Source organism: Pithys albifrons, chromosome 14 (genome assembly GCF_047495875.1).
Source record: "Pithys albifrons albifrons isolate INPA30051 chromosome 14, PitAlb_v1, whole genome shotgun sequence".
NCBI lineage: Eukaryota > Metazoa > Chordata > Aves > Passeriformes > Thamnophilidae > Pithys > Pithys albifrons.
The window spans coordinates 17626705-17650123 of NC_092471.1; the positions used below are offsets into that span (position 1 = coordinate 17626705).

The 23419-nt window shown below is 43.4% G+C and overlaps 1 protein-coding gene across 4 annotated transcripts in view; it reads right to left on the reverse strand.

The window, feature by feature from the left end:
• The window catches only part of LOC139678673 (calpain-5-like), a 53585-nt gene extending 30705 nt beyond the window's left edge, over window positions 1-22880 (reverse strand). The window contains exons 1-3 of one of the 4 annotated variants that reach the window (XM_071569677.1): window positions 22584-22880; window positions 15191-15271; window positions 14212-14386 (exon numbers count right to left, since the gene is read on the reverse strand). In XM_071569677.1, coding sequence (XP_071425778.1) covers window positions 14212-14376 — 165 coding nt within the window. In that variant the 5' untranslated portion in view covers window positions 14377-14386; window positions 15191-15271; window positions 22584-22880. Of the gene's footprint in view, window positions 1-14211; window positions 14387-15190; window positions 15272-18117; window positions 18146-18322; window positions 18672-22583 lie in introns of those variants that run through there. The other 3 variants (XM_071569679.1, XM_071569676.1, XM_071569678.1) reach the window with 3 other exon arrangements.
• Between the last annotated feature and the right edge of the window lie 539 nt (window positions 22881-23419).

A 23419-nucleotide genomic window follows, 5' to 3' on the forward strand; every position in this document is an offset into this window, starting at 1 on the left:
ATGATCTGGTAAAGGAACTGGAGTTGGCCCAAGGGTTGGACTCAGTGATCTCGGAGGTCTTTTCCAACCCAATTGATTCTATGATTCTATGATTCTTAAGGATAAAAATCCCTTATCCTCTTCTCCCAGTCTCCTCATCTTTTCAGACAGCACCTTGAGGTGTTCTCCCACTTACTTCCTTCAAGTAAAACCAATTTAATGCCTGGGATAACCATGCAAGGAGTAGCCAGTGACATCTTCCAGACATACCTTTAGAATGCCACACCATCCTGGACTAGGTATTTGCTTCACAACAACAAAAAAGAGGAACTGTAAAATCATATAAAACCCTGAGCATAAGACACAAACTTCTTCAACAAATAGGTGACTTGAACTGTATCAAATTTTGGATTTTGAATTTTTTTAATAGAAACTTTGCTCTAGCCAGGACAGCACAACTTTGATGAGCCTAAGTCAGTCTGTGGAGTGTCTCTGTCCCAACATGACACATATCAGACTCCTGAATTCTGGTCTGGACACCTTTTCTGGAAAAGATCAGACCTAGAATGTGTTAAACAGGGTGTTTTATCTTTTAGTAACACAGGGATATGCAGAGTATCACAGAGCTTTCATGCTATCAGAACTTTATCAGATCACTCACACAAGCTCTAGAAAAAGCCTTCCCATGGGACTATTCCCTGAGCCTTCTGCTACAGCTCATTCCAGCCATTCGCTGTCCAGGCTGGGTGTGAGCTGCAGCCAGGACAGTGACACCAGCATCTAGTGCATCCAGTCTCAACAACCAACCACCTTCCCACTTTAGGAAATCTACTGCTTGCCTAATAGTTCAAATTCTAAGCTATGAAATTGTTGCATCAAAAGTGACACAGCATCATCTGCTTTACTGCTGAGTACAAAAAGCACTTTATGCCTCAGCCAAATCAGTGGGCCATAGTATCATAAATTCACAGAGACTACCAGAAAGGATTTTATTTACACATCTTGAAAACAAACAGCAGCTTCTATTTCTAAAACATATTTTAAAACCTTATCTTGGAAAGATGTTTGTTTAGCAATGAAGTTATCAGCACATGAGATAAGTTTCTTCAGTTTCTGGTGATGAAACTGAAAAACCCACAACAGTGAATTCCACAGTAGGATTCTTAAACAAAGTCACAGTTGTCATATCTGCCAAACAATCAAACACATGTTTTTCCCTTCATGGAGGTTATTTTGTCTAGATAGATTGCTGTTAGAGGACTAAAATAAGTAAAATATTTTTCTGCCATGGCCAAGCGAGCTTGGACAGAGGCAGGGAAGTTCTCGGGACTGTCACAGCACTCGGTACTGACCGGGGCTGACCCTGCTGAGCATCCGAGATGATCCGGTCCGAGATCTGATGGGATCGGATGGCAGGGAGGCTTGAACTGCCCGGTACAGCCTCCACTGAGACTCGAACGCACAACCTTGTGATCCAGAGTCCGGAGTGCTCACCATTACACCACGGGTTATCCACCCCAAAAAGGGAGAGTCCCAGACCCTACAGTGACTACATCCCAGGAGACTGCACTGAAACCCCATGGCCCAGCTCTCCTTTCCCCGATCACAGAATGGTTGAGGTTGGAAGGAAACCACCTCGCCCAACTCCCCTGTGTGGGAAGGCTGCCCAGGGAATGCCCAGCTGGGTTCTGGATACTCCAAGAGCAGAGACTCCATTTCCTGAGGCACATGAGGAGATCAAGGTGCCCTTTGACACTTGCAACATCGGCCAAAGTTAAGTGCATGAAAATTGGAAGATAACATTTTCTCTTAACAAAAAGTGTATTTTCCTGAGGAAGAACATTTTATTTCCTGAAAACTGGAAAATATGCAAATTCAGAATGTTTTAGCCTTTATGATTAAGTTAGAAACAATGCAGGCAAGACAGCAGTTCTAAAAGGTTCCTTTGGCCATGAAGGATTTTCAAAAGCTTCTTTTTAGCCAACAAAACATATATATTTATTTAATCTTTACCTAGAATTATTCTTGAAGGAAGCATACATTTAAATCTCAGGGAAGCAGCACGAAATTCAAACAAATTACTCTGCAAATCTAAGACAGAATGGCTTACAAAACCTCAAATTCCAGGGCTTTACTCATCCCAAATACCCTTTTTAAATATGAAAATAAAATGAGAAAAGCGTAAAGCTCTTCACATAGAATGCCTTTTTTGGATGTGGATCCTTTCCAGCCTTGGTGAAGAGTGTTGACAGAACAATACCTTAATTTCCTTTGCAACTGGCATGTTTGGGCTGTAATTTTTCCTTCAGAGAAGTCAGACATTTCATTATTTTGCAAGACTAAATGAGTGAACTAACAATTACTGTAAGAAGACTTATGCTGGCTGGGGATGTGATCCTCAGGCTTTTTGTTTTATGGCCCCAAAATACATTTTACCATGTCATTCTTACCATCACCACATTGCCTCAGGACAAACAGGAGCTGATTCTCTCAGAAACCAGTTTTCATCTACTGATGATGGAACCAATTAAATAAACCCTGATATTTCAAACTTTAAAGAAACATTCAGAGCCTTGGAATTGTACTGTTTATGTTCTGCAAATGACATTGAGGTCGTTTAATATTTTTTCTTTGGGGGAAACAAACTGCAGCAACATAAGAAAGCCTCCATCAAATCTGAGAGAGGGAAATATAAACAGGAAAAATTGCCAAGAGAGAAGATAACAAAATCCTGGCATCCGGAGAGCTGTCTGCTTGGCAAGCATGAATGACATTTACAAATGTTTGCTTTTAATTATATTCCTGGAAGACTTGGGTGAATAATACTGTTGAGAAAATTGCCACTTTCAAAACACCGTCACTTCATCATATTGAAATAAGTACAACACTCATGGAAGGGTGAGTGTACCTGAGGATGTCACCATAAAAAAGGGGAACTCTTGCCTCCCAAAGTGCTGACACCTGTGAGACCAGAGGGAGGAAGGATGCAGCTGTGTGTGGGATATCCACTGAACATCCAGCTCCTCACCAAGCCTCTGGAGGAGGGAGGGCAGGGATGCTGGCAAGGTGCCACTGGGGTTTTTTCTTCCTGTCATGACACAGCCAATGCAGAAGGGCACAACTAAGCACAAAGTATTTTCCGAAACAACATCAGAAATGGGATTGAGCCATCAAATTGATGTCGTGTGGGGTCCTCACAGTCACCAGATTGCATTGGGGAGGTTAGACATGGATATTTGCTGATGGCTGAAGGCTTTATATCTCGTTGCTCATCTCTTCTTCTGAGCAAGCTCCATCCATTTTCCAGGCAAAATAAAAATAATATTGTGGCATTAAGAAAATAAGGGTGAGCAACAGCTCCATTCTGAGAACATTTTGGCAATTTCAGGAGAATTATGTCACAACTTCCCCAGCTGAAAACATTAAGGACAAAATATTTTGGGAGGATTGTTTTATCCAGCCAGAAACCAAGAGGGACACATGCCAAGCAATGTTTACATCATGCCTCCCATCCTCAGCACACTGGGGTAAAACCAAGGTGATAAACAGAGCACAGTGAAAATCCCAAGACTTTGAAAGGGTCCAGCACCCAAACCCCATGACATTGAGGTACACCAGCTTGTATGACTAAGGGGAATGAGTGAATTAAACTAAGTTCATAAATTCCTATTTTTTAAAAAAGGATGCTTGTTAAAACAACATCCTTAGAAGAACAAAACAGTATCTGTTTCATTCTCAATAGAACTTCCTAAATTAAACATCCATCTCATAAAAAGTGAGGCCCTCCCATCCCAAGTTCTGGAGCACTCTGTTCTCCCACACGTTCATTTTTCAAATTGCTGAACACCCAGAAGCACAATCAAGGTCTCTTCAAAGTTGAGCTCATTGCCAGAGACAGGAGTCACCAGTCTGCTGCAGAAAGGTGAGTGGAGACATAAAATCCTAGAAGAAAGCAGAATTCCGGATCCTATTTCTGATGGATCTTCTCAAATACAGAAATGGAGCCCATCTGAAAGAATTACCATAAAGTTCTCCGGGCTTCTTATTTAGGGCATGTCTGAGCCACAGCAGACTGCACTCACCTCACCCTTGATTTGGACTGCAGACTCTGCTGTAGGAAAATGGGACACAGACAAGGGTCACACAGCTGTGGGTAACCCCCCGAGACCTGAATCCCAGCCACTGCCAGCAATAATGGCAGGGGTGGATTAAAGGAGTTAAGAGATCCCTCCTTGTTTGTTTGGCTATGTGAGACGAGTCCTCAGGGCAGCACACACAGCTCTGCTCACTTCCTGGCCACAGGAACAAAACAATTAGGAAAGAAAGTGCATAACAACACATCTACAACAGCCCTTTGGTGACTGCGCTGTCCAGTAACTTTTCCATGGTTCTTAGACCCATCTTCCACAAAAGCAGCTGGCTGCATTGTCCATATGGAATGTTACTATTTTCCCATCACTACTTTTAGTGCAGAAAAAAACCACATTAAATCCCCCTTATAAAGCTAACACACCTCAAATTCTACAGCACAGACTCTTTCTGCCTTCAAAATGGCACCAGTTTGCACTGGGGTGACAATGTAAGTCCAAAGTACTGCTTCATCCTTCTTCCCACTGCACTATTCTGCTTCACGAGTCCCTTTCTGGTGTCATGGATGTACATTCCTGCACATATATCCATTTAAAAACATCCCTGCCTGCCTGCTCTGGGTTCATGCACCCACAGCCCATCATATAGGCTTCATATTTGTATTAGAAATTGAGCTGGTCTTGTCACAGACAGAAATAATATTGCAAATCAATCAAGATTTCAGGTTGCTGGGGGTTGATACCAGTGAAATTTATAGTTGTATGTGAAGTTTATATTGCTTCCCCCTTAAAATCCTCTTTAACAAAATGCCATCAAATTCAAAATATTTGCTGTTAACAGGATTCTTGCAGGGTCCAATGCACTGCAAATTTCCAGAGACAAGCTTGTTAATTATTACTTTGAGGTTTTGGTGACAAAGGTTACTTTGGAATAATAACAGGCCAAACCTGCAGACAAAGTCAACACACATTTTCCAGTTTACCTGACAATATTGAAACACCTGCTGGGAGCTGAGGCAGGGCTTGCAGCAGAACATGTCACAGCCACTGTGAAAGGATCAGTATCATGTTGAACTTGAACTAGCACAGTGGCCACAATCTGGGCACTTTGACCCACAATGGTGTCCCATCCTCTTTCACTGTCATCAACATAATGTGACCTCAAGTGATTATTTTATATTTTTATTATATTCAGCAAGGGATGTCTTTTCTACTCTGGCAATAAAGGCTCTTTTGTGCTACAGGTTTTGGCTTCATAAAAGGTTAGCTAACAAGAAAAGATGAACAATAATGTTAGCCTTAACATTAGGGGCTCCTTTGGAGTTTCCCTTTTTCCTCAAGAGGCTTCTTTCAGATGTTGTGAGCTATCAACCATGTTGTACATGGCTAATGTACCAAAAATATTTCTGTTTGTATCTTCCTTTTCTAGCCAGTTGTGAAAAAAAGAACCATCTCCCTCTTGTAAAAAAAACAAACACACTACCCAAAAAACTCCACCTTTACTATCTCTCATCCAAGAAAGGGCAATGGACTGTATGAAACAGCTGCTTTTATCTCACTACCTTCAGCCACCAGGGTGCTGCTAAAGGGTGTCACACTGGTTCTGGCCTGTCCTTCTGCTCTTTATTTCCCCTTGGCTACCAGCTCCCTCTGCCAAGTTTCTGAGGCAGCACACCCCAGAGACAGCATCAACAGCATCTTGATGACAGCCATGAACACCCAGCCTGAACACTCTTCTGCCCCCAAAGAATGTAGTCATTCAGATTTTTACCTCCTTCCTCCTCAGGGAAGAACCCCTTTCTCTCAAAGTAAATCAAGATAAGAAGAGATAAAAACCCTCACATGCTCTGGTACCACCACCACGTCAGACTTATTTATTGTGCAAGGCAATTATGTTGATAGAGTCCTAAACATAGGTCCTAAAGAAAAGGGCAAGAAAAGCCCAGCATGACTCTCCTGAGAATCATCAGTCACAACACCACAAGTAGCAGCAGTTTGGATGATTTGCCTGGACACTTCGGTTCTGTTATTTCTGCAAATAACACAAGGAGGAAGATGGAAGAGCAGCAGCAGAGAGGGAGAGTAACATGTAAAAGTGTGTTCTCTTGCAAAGGGAGAGGGCATTTTCTTTTCAGAACACATTCAGTGAAAAAAAAACAAACAAAAACCCTCCAAAAAATCCATAAGACAACAATCTCAAAACCTTAGAAGAAAATAATAATGGGAGAAGGAAAGAAACAAAAGAAAGCCCACAATGTTTTCAGTGAATTGCTTGGCCAGAAACCATCAGAACATGCTGTTCCAAGTACCTTACAAGACCAACAAGAGAAGGCCCTTTACAGTTGGAAAATGTTTCCTTGCCTCCAAGAAAAGAAATTCAAGAAACATTTCATTTTTATTAGTGTAGTTGAAGGAAAGTTTCAATATTAAAATTAAAAACAAAATGTTGCTTTAATTCAGTATTTTGCCTACTCCCCCTCCCCCTCCAAAGGTTGAAATCCAAAGACTCCTCCCTTCCATTTTTTTCAAAATGTGTTTGCTCCTCAAAAAATATCAATTATTTGGAACAGCCAGGACTATTATTAATTTTAAAATAATTACAGGATCATTTTAGAGTAGCAGTAATAATGACAATGTTAATCTACCATGATCCTCTCTATGAGAACTTACATTCCTGGTTGGCAGAATGAGAACTACAGTTCCAGTGGATTCCAGTTACTTTTTTCATCTCTGTAGATTGGTACATACTACATGTATGAGTTATTAGCACTGTTATTTAGATTACATTTAGATTTTGGTATCCCCTTCAAAATACTGGCAGATGACTTATATTTATGCTTTTTCCAGGAGCAGAAACAACATCCAAAACAGCACTTTCTGATGTTATTTCTGTTAAGCTTTTAGCAGCCATACACTTGCCTGGTCATTCACATCACTGAAGTCCCTTAAACAAAGGTCTTTACTGCCCAGACTTGCCATCAACACTCAGTGGGCTTAAAAATCAGTTCTGTATTGTGACTAGAGACAAGCTCAGGACCTTGTAGTGAATAAAACCCATTGTCTGAACCATTTCAAGCAATAGTTGGTTAAGTGTTCTTGCCTTTGGTTAAGTGTTGCTGGACTACCAAATCCTGGGAAACATTGGTCTCAAGACATTTACACCAATACACACCAGGGTGCTGGTAAATGCTTTATAATGTTTTGAATTTCAATGAAATCCCAGGTATCTCATGTACCAAATCATAGTTGACCACCTCTGTCTTATCCCTCCAGTGCAAACCAAGTGGCAACCACTCTTGAACATGACATTGCATTTCTAACTGATGGTGCAAATGGTCCAAATCAATTGGTTCCATCAAATATGGCAACAAGAAAGCAGACTCCCTATCCTGTTGATCCAGAATTACATCCATACAGGAAGGTCAAGACTTATTTTGACCTGGATTGGAAAGACCTTGCCATCTACTTAAGGCCAGCTTCCCCCAGTAGCCCAATTCCCCAGGGTCATTGTAAACCCTACAGTTCCAGTCTGGGGATCACCAGGATGCAAGAACAGTAATTGCTGAGATTGCTCTACTAAATCTACCCTCTCTAAACAAATAAAGCTCTTGAAGCAGATTTTTCATCTAAAAAAAACCCAAAAAATGATTCAGAAGCCAAGTGCCAGCACTAATTTTACCCTTAAAGAAACACACAGCATGAGGGAGACCTGCCTACACCAGGATCTCGGATGGATTGCAGCTCATTGTAAGATCACTAATGTGCACCCACTACCCCTCCCCTTCCTTCCAAGCTCAAAATTAATTCCAACAACATGAAAACAATTTGACTTAATTGCAACTGCATCATCTTCTGCAGGATCCCATCGCCAGTCCTGCCATCTGAATGTGCAGTTGCTAAGGCAACGGGTGTGAAGAGCATGTTTTTGTGCTGCCACATGCATGTGAGCTGTGCCAACATCCAAGCTGCTGCAGCTGGGGGGGTTTAACGCCTTCTTCCCCATGAGCAGGCTGTCCTTACTTCCATTGTAGGGTTATGGCAGCCAGCCCTTGGCAAAGCAGCTCCTCCTCCTCTGCAGATCGACACCAGCACGAGAGGGACAGATGGCTGCAGCTCAGCTCAGCAGGATTGAGCAACAAGGATGCTGGAACAGCTCAGCTCAAACACGCAGCAGTGCCAGACTCCATTTGCAGGAGGTTCAGGGCACACAGTTCATCATGCACAGAATTAATAAGGAAAGAAAAGTTCCTTTGCCATCATTTAAGAATTATTTTCTTCTGGTGGTTTCCCACCTACCTGTTGTTCTCCCCTCTTCTACCTACAACACATGAACAGAGGTTTGCATCACCTCTGGAGGACTACATGGTCTCTTCCTCAACACTTTTAAGCTGGAAAACATAATTAATGTGTACAGAAACCTTCCCATTAATTTCTTGGATTATCTTCCTGGGCAGACTGCTTCCCAGAGTTCAGCTCTAAATAGCTTTCCTATTTCTTTAAGATGAAGGGTTTAAACTTAGGTCAGAGCCTACTTTGCCTGTGACCTTTTATACCATCTTTTGAGTCTGCAAGGCTTAAGCTTTGCTATAAAAATTAAGGTGCCCTGCAGCCATATACACATACATACCTTTAGCAAAGAAACAGCTGACTTAAAACTTTTCCATGCATAATGAGCTGTAGCTGAAGATGACAAACTAAATATGCTTTTAATGACACATAAAATTATTTGTAACAATGGCAAACATCCTCTCTGCTGCTGCACTGGTGTGTAATCACAGTTAATTACGGCATGCAAAAGTGCCTGTTAAAATGATCACCAGTGTAATCTAGGAAGTCCTAAACCCCTCAAGTAGTCCCAGCAATTGTGGAGTGTGTGTCTGAAAGTCACGCCCTGGGGGTAACACTTGCTTTGCCTGTCTGTGGAGGACAACATTTATGGTGTTAAGATCTAGGATGTGACAGACACACAAGGAAAAGGAGCCAGTTAGGATTTATTTCATCTTAGAGCAAGGCTGAGTCTTTCACAGCCCTTTTCTCCTACAAACACATCCCAGAGAAGCACAATGAATAAGCAAGCAGCAGGACACTGGTGCCTGGATCATACAACCTGCAACCTGAAACTGCCTTTGTATTCCCATCAGTGTTTGAGGAACATAAAAGGATGTGGCAGAAGTCAGAGCTCCTGAGTTCTCTGGCACCTCAGTCCCTCACACTGCCCTGGATAAATCACCAACCTGCTCATTCCACACTTCCCAGTTTGGGAACTGGGGAGACACTTGCTCTATTTATTCCTACATGTTCATCACAGAACACAGTGCCTTGTTTCCTGGACTTTTCATTTGCATGGTGATAAGCACACCTGAAAGCACTGGAAAATTGGTGAGAAGAGTAGAGAGTGGGGCCAATGGCACACAGTGTTTCCAGGAACATGGGACAAGCAGTGGGTTCTCCACCTTCAGCCAGGTGTCTGACCTTTGCCACCAGTGCGTTAATGGGGATTTAATGAAAGACAGAAGTGTCCCTTCTGTGTCCTGGGACACAAGAGGGGTTTCTTGGGAAGCAGCTCAGCAGTCCTGTCACACGGTGTCTTTCTGTGCTGTCTTACTTAACACAAACTAGCTCTGTCTTTCCAAAACATGAGGGTACAATCACAGCCCTTTCATAAAGAGAAGATGCAGATGAAGGCAAAACCAGGGCTTATAAAACAGAGGGTCAAGCAAGGAAACCAGGAAAGCACATGATAAGACTCACTCCGCAGGATCTGACTGTTATTTTCCTTTATGAATAACTAAAGAACTGTGTTTATCTCTGAAGAAAGCTTATCCGCTCTTCCCTCACATGCCTGCCTGCCCTGGTTGGAGGATCACTGCTGTTTGTTTAATGCTGACAAAGATGTCCCTGGGATTTCATACTTTTTGCAGGGTCAGTGAAAAAAAAAAAGAGACACTCGAGGTTTAGTTAAAAACAAGACAGACAAAATATCCATTGAGCAGAGTGACTGTCACTCCCAGGAATTTTCACCCCATGCTGAGCAGGACCACCACAAAGAGGCAGTGTTCGCCTCAGAAAGGGGTGGCCAAGGACATCCCAGGGCCAACTGAGATAAGGGGAGGGGGGGCAAGAGGCTTTTCCTGCCTCTTGGAAGGACACAGCTGCCCCCAGCCCCACTTCAGCCTGGCAGAGAGGGAGAAACTCCAGGGGAATCACAGGAAAAGAGCAGGATGAGTTTCGACATTAATATCAATGAGCGGGAAAATTGCCAACATGGGGGGAGCTTTTCTTGCTCTTTTTCTCACAAACAAGTAGGTTTTCCCCACAGAAAATTTCAGGGGATTTGTGTCTTATATTGTTGCTTTTATCTAAATGATGTGGGGCTGGTTCTAAAAAGGAGAGTCTCTCAGCTCTGCATGAGGTTCTAAAAGTCTGCAAGATCAGCCATTTACAAATCCTCGTTCACACCCTGAGCCTTTCTGGACACTTCTGATCAGCCCCTTCATGACGTCCCCCACAAAGGCAGAAACACTGTCCCTCTGCACTGGTGTGGAGCAAGCAGAGGAGGGAAGGACATATCTCAATTCCTTTGTGATGGTAGGGAGTCAAGTGCAGGTGCTGCAATAGGAGAGTGGGGATTTGGTCACCTGGAATGGCACAGAAGCAGTGGGAGCACTTTTTGGTGTGGTTTCTGGGCAAAGGACTGAATAAGCTGTACCTCATAAAAACCTGTAACAGCTGAAGGCTTCCTGCATGCTGAAGGGCTCTGAAAGATGCTGCAACTTTAAATTGGTCACCTCAGTTATTACTTTACAGGTGGAGAGGGGAACTAACACATTAGCAGAGCCCAACATCCTGAAAAACAGCAAAGGATTCAAGTGCCAGGAGAGGTCTAGATTAGATATTAGGAAAAATTTCTTCACCAAAAAGGTTGTAAAGCACTGGAACAGACCGCACTGGGAAGTAGTTTGAAATCCCTGGAATTATTTAAAACACATGTAGATGTGGTTCTTAGGGACATAGTTTAGTAATGGACTCAGTAGTGTTACGGTAATGGTTAGACTCAATGATCTTAAAAGCCTTTTTCAACCTAAAAGTATTTTCCAGCCTAAAAGATTCTAAGGTTCTTTGTTGTTGGCATCAACACCTGAATTGTCCCTCTGAACTTCTGCTCAGCAGAGACCAGGCTCTGGTGGGGTATGGCTCATCTCAGCCAACATCTCAGGTGTGTCAGGTGAATCACACCCTGAATACATCAGCTCCTCTCCATCACCTGTATCAGGAGCTGGTGGTGACACCCCCATATCAGACACTGATCATGAGCCTCTTGGGCAAGGCGAGTCCTGTCCTAACTGCCCATAACCTGCCTTGGGCTGAGCAGCCAAAGCATGGCCAGGACGGGCCCTCCCCTCCCCTGGGGCAGGGATGAGACATGGATTGCCAGGGAAATCACGGCCAGCAGCCTGACACCAGTGTCAGGTTCTGTCAGAAAATGTCACGCTGACAGAGATGACTTATTCTATGAAATCAAGTCAAACATTTCCAATTTCCTTTCCCAGAAGTGAAAAACAATTTGTCATTTTTATACTTTTCATAACCCATCACTGGTGTGGGTTTTCATAACCCACCACTCATGTGGAGAGTGTCACAAAAGCAGGTGATAGAGAAACCAAGCAAACCAAGGTCCAGGTGCATTTTAAAGCAAATTTTCTGGCACATTCAAATATTCTTTCTTCTGCTGTAGTATAAAATACACACCCTGGCTCCTGTGCACAGTCAGACCCCACGAGCCTCACGTGCCAGCTGCAAACCCTGCCATGCTGCACCCAAAGGAAACACCACCCAGAACTGCACATGCACACTGCTCTTATTTGGTGGGTGATCTTCCTGTACCATTTCTCCTTGGAAAGCCAAGCCATCCCAGGGAGGCTGCGCAGTAATTACAGAAGGCCTTTTGTGCTCACCAGTTTCTTAATACTGGGGTGCCACAGAAGTAACGCTGTCTTGCCTTTGTCTTCTTTCTCAAAGAGACCTTAAAGGTACAAACCAAGTAATTAATGTCAGATTGTTAATGGTCTATTGCTAATTCTGACTAGAATGAGCAAACAGAACATATTTAACATCACATGTGCAAGTCCAAGGACAAAAATAAAGTGGAAGAAACTCTTTACCCCTCCTCCTAATTTTCTCTCCCTCAATGATTTTTCTTCCATTAGAATGGAATAAAATCCTTTTGGTTCTACAGATCCTTTTCCTGAGCATTTGCTCTCTCTGGTCACCACCAGCCATTTAAGGTAACTGAACAAAGTATGAGCATATTTGTGAGCTGAAACTAAAACACCAGTTTTCACCTCTGCTCAGAAAAGCTTTAGATTCACAGATTCCAAATGTACTTGTGTGGACTCCAGCACAAGCATCTGCAGCAACATTCCCCAGCTTCTCAGGCAGTTACACAAGGTTTCCAAGGGAAAAAGCTGCTTGCTCCTAGTAGGATGCAAGTGCCAGCATCTGCACAGGCTATCCACTGCCTATGAAGATGGCAGCAGGAAACAGGGTGTCACTGATTAGTTCCTTTGCATTTGAGATGCTGTGCAAATACCTGGGAGAGACAGAGCTGTGGGTTTTGGCTGAGGAAAGATGACTAAGTGGTCTGCTCAGAAGCTCTCCGATGATGACAGTTCTGGCCTTCACCCTATGCTCATATTGAAAGGCCAAAAAAGGAAACCCACTGAAAAGTCCATCACTCCAACAGGACAATTAGTTGCATGAAGTAAAGAGGAGATAACCCATGAACAAACATTGGGAAGTTGACCCTCACCTCCGCTTTTCTGCAGAGAGACAAGCCTCTCTCGCCCAAGATGTTCTAACAGGCTCAGCATGAGAACAAAGGCACCACTGGTCACCAACTTGAATGAACTCATACACACAAAATGACCTAAAATGACACCCTTGTCTAGAGTCTAGCTCTTGCTTCAGATCTCTTAGGAAGCACAAAGGCCTTCCCTGACCTCACTGTGACTGGTTATATGGTATTTCCCCTCCTAGGAGGGGATGGAAGACTTCAATAAACAGGAAAGTGTTCAGAAATGAAAATAAACCTGTAGACTTTGGAATGCCTTCCTTCCCCCCCCCCCCCCCCCCCCCCCCCCCAGTTCATTCTCTTTCTTCAGTCTCTTGTCTTACGTGGAAAATTGAAATGAGGAGCAGGAAAGCAACCCTTGGTCTGCTCACTGAAATTTCAGTATAGAAGCTGCTATAAGAAATGAACACCGTCAGGAAAAAAAAGAAGAAAAAAAGAGAAGCAGTCTCATGCCATCCTGGAAAACACAGTACAGCCTTGGTCAGCCTCATCTGTTATCCCTTGCCTCAGAGGACAGGGAACAGTGCCAGATGCACATGAAGTAGATCACATTGGCATCATGTTTTCTAAGAAAAGACACCCAGTTTTGTGCTTCCAAAAGACTAACCTTTATCCCAGAAGTGGACATGGGTGAAGTAAAGGAGAAATTCATCACACTTAAAGTCAAAACCACCATGTGTATCTGGCTAAAGGCTTCCACTGTCATCTTCATTACACTTGTCAGAGCATGAGAACAGATGACTGTCCTTAATGGAAAGCCACATTGGGAATGATGGGTTTGTGTTCCTCTACATTCTTTGGTTATGGCTCTCAACCACTTTATAAAGATATGTGAAACACAAAACCTCAGAGCAAACCAATTAACAGACCCCAAGTACAATTAACAATTTGAAATACCTAATATATTAGTCACAAATGACGTGTTTGTTTTCCTGTTAAGATGCCAGTAAAAGTGGCAAATAGACACAAGCATTATTGGTTGCTTACAGGCAATAGCTGTCCATTTAGAATACAAAATCTCTGGTGTGTGATGGAGGTTTTACACAAGTCAAAGGCAAAACCCACAGTAACTTCAGCATAGCCATGCAGAGCCCAGAGATTATATCGATCAATAAAGGAAAACTCTCCATTCCCTCTGGGTAAAACTCTCTGCTAACGTTTCCCCAGAACCAAACAGAAACACAACTGAGAGAGTGCCAAGATCTGACAAAAGAAAGGTTTGCTCAGGCACCTCTTGGTGGAGGTGTCTCTACTGGAGGAGACAGCAAGAGGGAAAAAACGTTCATCAATTACCTTTGGGCGCTTCCATTCAACTTTCCCTGGTGGTGCCGACTGATAGAAAAGGGACCCATCTGAGGCTGGAAACTCAGGATCTTCAAAGAGCTGTCCCTGCTGGATGCACTGCCTTTTCAGCTCGTGGTACTTCTGATCTCTGAAGAGTTGCATGGATGAAGACATGGCTACCTGTCTAGATAAGATGAACATTGGCTTGTGCAAATCATGAAGGCTCCTTAAAGTCCATATATGATTACACTCATTAGTGCATATAACTTGTTCTGAATGAGGTTACTGATTTATTTAAAACAAAACAACCAAGATTATAAATTAAATTATAGTATTGGACTAGAAAACTATTAAACCTCAAAAGATCATACATATAAGGATCATATTTTCGTCTGAACAAAATCCTTATCAGAAAAGAGCCCAGACAAGGCACAAACCCAGCATTTTGCTTTGTCTAATTGATTTGTAAGGTAACAGAGTGGGGTTTGGCTCTCAGTCTGCACCATGTGTGGAGAGCTGGACCATCTTTCTGCCCTACATTCTTCTTCTGGCCACTAAAGGTCTAATTATCTACTCCAATTCTTAGGCCTAATAAAAACAAAACCAGATTTCCCTGGTTCTCCATCTTAATTTAAGTGACAATACTTTGGCTGGTACTATTGTCTTTGAACTTTATGTTACATTTCAGGGAACTGAATTCCCAGAAGCAGCAAATATTTGCAAATAATTGATGAGATTTAAAATATTTTAAAAAGCACAGCAATAAAACTCCCTAAAAATATGCTCTCAAGACTTAATTCCCAGAATCCTGACTGTCTAACCTGGCAAGTTTATGGTCACAGCCACAGAGCTCAAATAAATTGCTTTAAAATGTTTTACAAATGAGAAATCAACTACAGAAATCATTCAGGATAGTTTGAAATTTGGATGACATGAGGGATATTATCTCTGCTTCAAGAGAGGGAGTGGTGAGAGCGTCTGAACTTACCCTGGAAGCTCCTGTGTGTTGATTCCTCTTCTCCTCCTTCTGGCTTCGGGTTAGAGATATATCTGCCCTTCCTTGAGTTATCTACAGCAATAAAGACAAATGCAGGTTGTCCTATGTCAGACCATAAGAATTAACCTCTATGCCTGTTCTGGAGCTTGGCACATCATCCAGGCAGTCCTGGCAGCTCTGTCCAGCTGTAGTGAGCTCAGCTGGTGCTCCCTGAGCCACCTGCAGCTTGAACTGGATGAGATTCCACATACTTGCAAAAAACTAAACCAAGGCTTTGCAGGTGTGAAAGTGAGCACAGCAGGAGGAACACAGAAGAGTAATGAGCAACACTTGGAAATGTCAAATTTATCATGGTCTTTTTCTTCTATCTGAAAGCTACAGTGGCCAAAATAGGGATGGTTTTTACACTCTTCCTTTCTCCTTTTTTCTCCCTCTCCACTCACATCTCCCCTCACTTCCCACCCCCAACAAATCAAAAGGTAGTTTGGTGATGAGAAATGTTGGTAATGGGAATAAGAATAGTATTCAGGACTGCCCTTCTACCTCTTTGCCATTCTTACACCCATCTGCCCCTAAGTGTGAGCATGACTGGATTTCTACCAGCAGAATCTTACACAGCAAAGTGATAGAACAAAGAACAAGTTTAGTTTTGATATTTCAACCAGTGAAAGCTTCAAACGCCAGATCATTCTCCATCCTTTCTCAGGGCACAAGTCCAGCTATAAATTTTGTATACTGTAATAACTTTGAGTCAAATCTTGATATTGCTGGATTCAGTGGAAAAATTCTTATTCCTTCAGCCAGGTCATGGCTCTCCCTTCCAAAAGTGGACCATGGAGTCCCTTAGTGACTGTGTTATCTGGCCTTAAAACAAAACTACTCTTAAAACTACACTGATACTGTGGCATTTTTAGCAAATTCCTTTCTCTTAAGGGCTATTCCACAAGAGCATGGAGTGACAGGCCAAGGGGGAATGGCTTCAAACTGAAAGATAGTAGGTGTAGAAGAGAGATTAGAAAGAAATTCTTCCCTGTAAGGGTGGTGAGGCAGCGGCACAGATTGCTCAGAGAAGATGTGGCTGCCCCACCCCTGGTGGTGTTCAAGGCCAGATGGGATGGGGCTTGGAGCAACCTGTGATAGTGGATGGTGTCCCTGCTCACGGAAGTGGGTGGAAGTGGATGGCCTTTAAGGTCCCTTCTAACTCAGGCCATTCCATGATTTTATTATTTTCTTTTAAATTATCTCCTGACAAAAAAATTTATAAGGCATCTTACTTGGCAGGTGGTCTCCAAAGACAAGGCAAATAGACTTGCTTTCCCTCACAAAGCAGTTTTTCAAATTCAAGTGCAGAACAACTTGTTAATCATACAGAGATAGCTCAGGGACCATAAAAAATAGTCTGACTGATTTGGGTGGGATATAAATTATTTCATGGTAACTGGCATTCTTGCTTATTGAAAATCCCCACAAGCTAAATAACAGTCGGAACTGAGCCTATTTGTTTTTAAAAATAGCCTCTGGGTGGTAAGGTTTCCAGCTGTCACTGCCTAATTCATTGAGATAGGTCTTCAGTGACCTCATTCCCCTGCTCTTTCTCTCCTGTTATCTGCCAGACTGGAGAACTGGAACGTGAGTCCTTCCAGGAATAACACCCCATTACACAACACCCAGTCTTGTGGCACTGCACAGAACGCAGTGATAAAGCACAGCACATAAAATCAGGCTGCTCTCTGCCTCACCCTGGGCTGCACGGGGCAGTGCTCACCAAGGGGACACTGACAAAGAGGAGGCTTCTCCTGCCAGGCTTTTCACCTGCTCCTCTCCACCCTTCCTGTGCCATCCAGAGCACACAGCAGAGTGTGTGTCTCTGCACTTGGCTTCCCAGGGCTGCCCAGCCTGACTGCTTCCCATCCACCTAGGAGACACTGAGCTCTGGAGCTGAACTGAAGTCCCATTGCCATCTGGAAAACCAGTAGGAATTGACTTTTGCAGGAACCCAAAACTGGCCTTTTAAAACACAACTGAAGTTTCTGTCTCTCATTGGAAAGTCCACAGGCAAGAAAGTCGATGCAGTTTCTGTGCAACAGGGCCACAGCTGAGCCCTCCTCTCATGAGGTGTTCACCTACCAGGACATGGCCTGAGGCAGACATCAGGCACCTGGCTCCCATTCCAAGTTTTATTTTTGAACCAGCTCCCAGTTTTTGACCCTTTGCTGATCCTTGAAGCTCCCAAAATTAGAACCACACTCCCTCCTCCTTCCTCCAAGTCACAGTATGCAGCAGAACAGCTTCCCCTGCTCCACACCCAACAGCTTTACTCTGGCTCAGCTGACACTCCCAATGCACAGTACTGAGAAACCCTTGCAGGGCTTAGCAGCGTCTCTGTCCAGGGCTCCCTGCACTGCCATGTGATACAGAATGAGCTGAGTACAGTGGAAGGAGGGCTAAGAAACACAGTCCTAAAAATACTACAGCCCAGCTCAGAGACACTCTACCACTCTGCAGAGAGACAGACACCACTCCAGGGGAGGGACAGAGGAGAGAGAAAGAGGGAAAAAAACAACCCTAAAGAGCTCTACAGGTAAGCCACTCTTATATTTTTGGTTTATTCCCTCACCATATACCATAGCAGTTTTGCTTTTTATCTCTTACAGCCACTTCTCATCTCCAGGCAGAACAACTCCACAGCTGCCCCCAAGGTTCCTACAGCACCTGTGGTCAACCCCCTGTGGTATCAGCAGGAGTAAAAGAGGTCCCATATCTCTCAGCTTTCAACCTCAGAGCTTTTTTCTGACCCTCTGTTTTTCCAGTGTGTTTCCTATTTTGGTTGGAAAAAGGATTTCAGCAGAAGAGTGAAGTCCAGCCAGTGCAGAGTCCCTTCCTTAGCCCGGCCACAGAACAATTTCATTTTTACTTACAGTTTATACTCAGAGATGCTTCCCTTATCAGAACCAGCCAGAGCACAACTAAATCACATTCAACACAGTGTCAAATACCAGCTCCTGGCCTCATGAGCAGCCATAAATTAAAGAGACATTCACTTGAAATCCAGGTCTTTGCCAGAGCATAAAGATGAGATTCAAGTGTTACTTAAACTATCCAGCAGTGTTTCTTTACACTCACATTTTCCTGTAGTAACCTTCCTCTTCCCCAGCTGCTACACAGAAGATCCACAACAAACAACACTGACTTAGTGTCCAGACAGGCGTGTGAGGTATAACTACACCCCCACTTCCATTGAATCCATGCAATAAGTGCACAGAACCAAACAGAAGTCATGTCTTCTCAGCCAATTTTTGTTATTCTGTGTAACTAAGTGACACACAGGATAAAAGCAGGGCAGTTAAGCCCAGCACACCCTCACTGCGAGCCTGTGTGTGTGCCAAGCATCCCTCCCAATCCCACTCCAGCTGGAGGGGTTCAGGAACAGCAAGACCAGATTTCCCTTAACCAAACCCAGCACTTTCAGTCCCAGAGGTGAACGTTGCCAAGCAGCTGCAGAGAACCCTCAGTGCTGGATGAAACTCCTCTGCAAGGAGGAGGCTTCGTGTGTTGTAACACTTAACATTTTATCACACACCCCCACTTTTCTGTTCCAGTTGCAAAACTCAAAGGAATTTCCATGCACAGCACCAGGACTGAAAGGGCAAAGTGCATCTCCAGGCAGGATTTAAGGTCGCTGTTGGACACATCTTTGAACACAAAACTTATTTTCCAGAGGTGGACCCTGAAATCAAGCTGCACCATGTTCAGGCACACTCCAGCCTCAGGACCACATCCCTACTGGTGGAGGAGCCCCCATGGGGGAAGACCATGGGGGAATGCCAGAAAGGATACACACAACATATGCCATGCTCTGAGGTACCATCCCAGGCTGAGAGAGCTGGGGTGGTCAAGCCAGGAGAGGAAAAGGGGCTGGGAATACCTTATTGAAGCCTTTTAGTACCTAAAAGGGGCTTATAAAAGAAGGTGAGTGACTTTTTTCCCAGGCAGAGAGTGGAGACAAGGGGGAGTCATTTTAAATTAAACAGGGGGAGATTTAGACTGGATTTGAGGAAGAAATGCTTCTCTGTGGGGTTGGGGAGGCCCTGGCATAGGTTGCCCATAGAAGCTGTGGCTGCCCCATCCCTGAAAGTGTTTAAAGCCAAGTTGGGCAGGGCTTGGAGCAACCTGGTCTAGTGGAAGGTGTCCCTGCCCACAGCTGTAGGTTGGAACTAGAGAACTTTTAGTGTCCTTTCCAACCCAAACCATTCTGTGATTCTATGAACCCAGTTTTAAGATTATTATCCATTTGCAGGTACCAAGCTTGCTTTTGTTTCATGCAAGCAGTCACCTTATCAGTAATAACAACCACCAACACCTGGTTTTCAGGTTTCTCTTTTGTACCTGCAGTTGTGGGCCTACCTCGACAAGACACAAAAACCTCTCAGCTCTAAACTCTGCTCCTTCAACACTGACTTCTCCCCAAACCTCAAAGCCACTGTTTGGATTACGAGAGCAAAACAAGGACTCAGGTTTACAAACATACTTTAGTGATTTCCCAAACATCTCTTTCTCTGAACTCATAGTTTGCTTCTGAGCAATCAAGTTAATAAGTGTCTCCAAAAAGCAGCCCTGCAGCCAAAAGTTTTAAATTCCTCTGAACTGGTTTTCTGTAAAAACTAATTAAAGGCATTTCCAGAGCTCCATCTGGAAAATGTTGTTGCCCTCTCTTCCTGTGAAGAATGATCACAGGTTCTGACAAAGCAGTGACTTTGCAAATCTGTATTAAGAGGGCAGGGAAACTTAAAGCAGATGAAAACCTTCCACTTCACATACGCTGTGGTTTCATGATCTTGGCTGTCCCACTGCTACTGCTGCAGCAGAAGGATCTCTTCTGGAGAACTTTACTCATTTAAATTCTTTAAACAACACACTAACTTCTCTGGGAAGCTTTATGCCAAACTGAGCATCCTCTCTTCCTCTGCACAAGAGGCAGTACAATGGTATAAAAGTCGATGTGGAGTCCGTGCCATGTGTGTGTGCAACTGCATTAATCAAAACATATTCAATTTGGGTCAAATTCGCTGCACAGGATGATTTAATAGCACCCTGTCCATTATTGATGACTGTGGTCCCAGGCCTTCCCATGGCACCTGATTGGGTGAAACACCAAGTTTTATTGTGTGCTCTGGGGATACCATGATTGTGAAGTATTAGCTGTTCTTTCATTCAGTTTTTGGATTTTTCAACAAAATAAGGTTAATCTGACTATTTTATGGTCTGTGTAACTCAGTACTTTAACAGGCATATGAATATTTCTCTTTTAGCTCAGCTGAGCAATTGGCTGCAGGAGGAGACACAAGCATTTACCTTCTTATAGAAACAGAAATGTACCAACATTGTTCTGCTGTGGAGTTTTGCTACACTTAAGATCAAGAGAGGAAAACACATATTTTTGCGTGAGAGTATCTGCCCATATCCTATCACTTCTGAGCAGGAATGTGGGGGAGAGTAACTGGATGTCAGGAACAGGACTGGCCACAACCTGCTTGCTTTCATGGACATCATCAAGGCCTGGCAGAAACATCTGGCTATAAACCAAAGCTTTTCTCCAATAAAATTAATTGCAACACTTGTATTGAGACACCAAGGTGCTTAACCAGGCTTTTCTTTTGGGTCTCCCTCTTCTGGGGCAGAGGGAGTTTCTCCAGCACTTCAGCTGGAAGTCAGAATGCAGATTGCATTGCAAAGTCTGTGCAAGAGGATATAGGGGGTGGGTGCACCAAGACTCTTGCACCAAGACCCTGAGGGGCTCAGCCAGAGGCACAAACTTGTTTGGCAGACACCAGCTCTGTTCTGCTGATCCTGTGTGAAGTTAAGGGCACAGAAAGTCCACAAGCTGTAGGCACACGTGGCAGCTGCCATTTAGACTTTACCGTTTAGACAGCACCGTTTAGACATTAAGCAGTAACTTGAGGCAAATTTTTTATATTCTATCTCATCCTTAATGTCCCAGTGTTTTGCCTCTGTCACCAGTGCAGAGGCTCAAGTCTCTTGCTAAGTCTTGGCCAGCATTCAGAAGTTCCAAACTCTCTGCACATCCAGGCTGTGGGGGTCTCTGACTCCGAGAGCAGCAGGGTGATGGTACAGGATGAATACACGGCACTGCAGATCAACACCTGTAGCTGTCTGCAGCTGGCAAGTAAAATTGCAATGCTTTTCCAAACAACTGTGCACCGGCACCATGAGTACATGTCCCTTTTCCAGCAGGTCTCAGGAGCAGGTATTCAGGGTGACAATTATCACCTGTTCATTTTATGCTGCACTTTGCCTCTCTAGTGAAAGAAGTCCCTGCTGTGGGGCCGTGTATGTTGTACAAGATCCAGTCTCAGTGTAGCTTGATCCTTCAGCTAAACTGATATCATGTCTCCCTCTTTAGTGAAGACACAAAGTAGCTACAGGACACATTTTGAAGGATCTAGAGACAGATTTTCCAAAGTGCACAGGTATCTGCATGCTTCAAAAAAATTTACCCTCAGTAGCTTCCACTATAGCCTCAAGATGAGACACATTTTCAACCAACTCTGGGGAGCTATAATTTGAATTTGAAAGGTTTTTTGGGTTTTGGTTTTTTTTTTAAGTAATTAATATGGTAGATGCCAGTTGTTACAATTACAATTAATCCAGTCTAGTGATATGTAACAAGCTCTGAAGAAAATGCCAACAGCATTGTCACTTGATTGATTCAAGCCAAGCTTTTGTGCTGAAACCACAGGAAGCAGAATTTCAGTACCTCTCCATTCTGCCTTTTCATAAAAGTTAGTTAGAAAAAAATTATTGCAAATTAATGGCTAGCTTCTTATAAGGCCATTCCATTATTTTGTATATCCACTTATCAATTATTTTAGACGTATTATAAAAATCTCTCCTTCACAAGAACTGAAACAACAGAAAAAGTACGATGCTCACTTGAATTTCACAATGAAAGAACCCACAATAAGAACGGACAGTATTTTGGAAGATCAGAGACAGTATGGCAAATGGAATTATAAGAACAGAGATCAAATCACACTTTATCAGGCTGGCCCCTTTATTTGGAATAACTGTTAATGATGCCTGTAGAGAGAAGACTAGTGTGAAAATGAAGAAAGCAGCAGAAGAAAGCAGAGCACCCATACTTTGGCAATCAATCCTGCAATAAAGCTTGGCTCGGAGTTAGTACAGAGTTGAGATGTGACTTTCAGAGAGAAATGTACATTTTAAAAAATGAAACAGTAATCAAAATCATTCTCTCACTGTGCTGGCTGAAACGCTCTTTACTGGTGACACAGAGAGTTTTCATCCTGGTGATAAAGGTGCAAATCCAGCAAATGGCAGTTTTCAGGCTGCCCCTTGCACTCACCTGGATGAGGTCAGACCTTGCTGAGGGCACATCGAACTCCCAGCTGGATCCTGCAAACACTGATCCCGCAAAGTCTCAACCTGGAATTCTCTGGACTGTACCAAGATCACATCTCCAGAGGGGAGTGTGTGTTGGGATGACCCTTCCAGGGTTGTCACAGGGACCCAAAGTGCAGAGCCTTGTGTACTCCTGACAGACAAGCTGCCTGTTAGCTGTGACAGCGGCTGTAACTCCGAAAGAACTTTTAAAGAAGGAGATGAGGACAGGCTGTTTGGCAAGAGTTGCAGGAGGGGGATTTTTTTGTAGGGAAAACAGAGCAGATTAATGTGCACCATGAAAAAAAAGTTACATTCCTTATTAGGCTGCACAGTGTTCCTCACTTGCGTAAAGCCAGTGTCACTGCCTCTGCCTCAGGGTGTCCCGCCCGACACACCCGGCCAGAAGAGTCCCACTCAGCTTTCATGGGATGCAGCTGGATGGGGCTGTGCTGGGCAGGAGATGCAGCAGAACCCAACAGTGGCTTTGCACCCAAAAAATACTACATTTTTCTGTGCTGTGGCAAAATAAAAAGTAGGGCACAAAGAAATTCTCCATAAGAAATGCTTTCGGCAAAACAAACTTCTCTCTAGTTTTAGCTCATCCTCAATTTCCTTTTGGGTAAATCCTAAACATCTGGATTAATCTGACTTGATTTTTTTTCTAATTTGAGGACAATAACACCCTTATTTTACCATTATGTGGCTTTTATTCATATTTTAGTAAATGTAGTCCAATTTTTAAACAAGAACCATTTCAAAATGCAGTACAAAAGTTCATCTGTACTTGTAGTTTTAAAT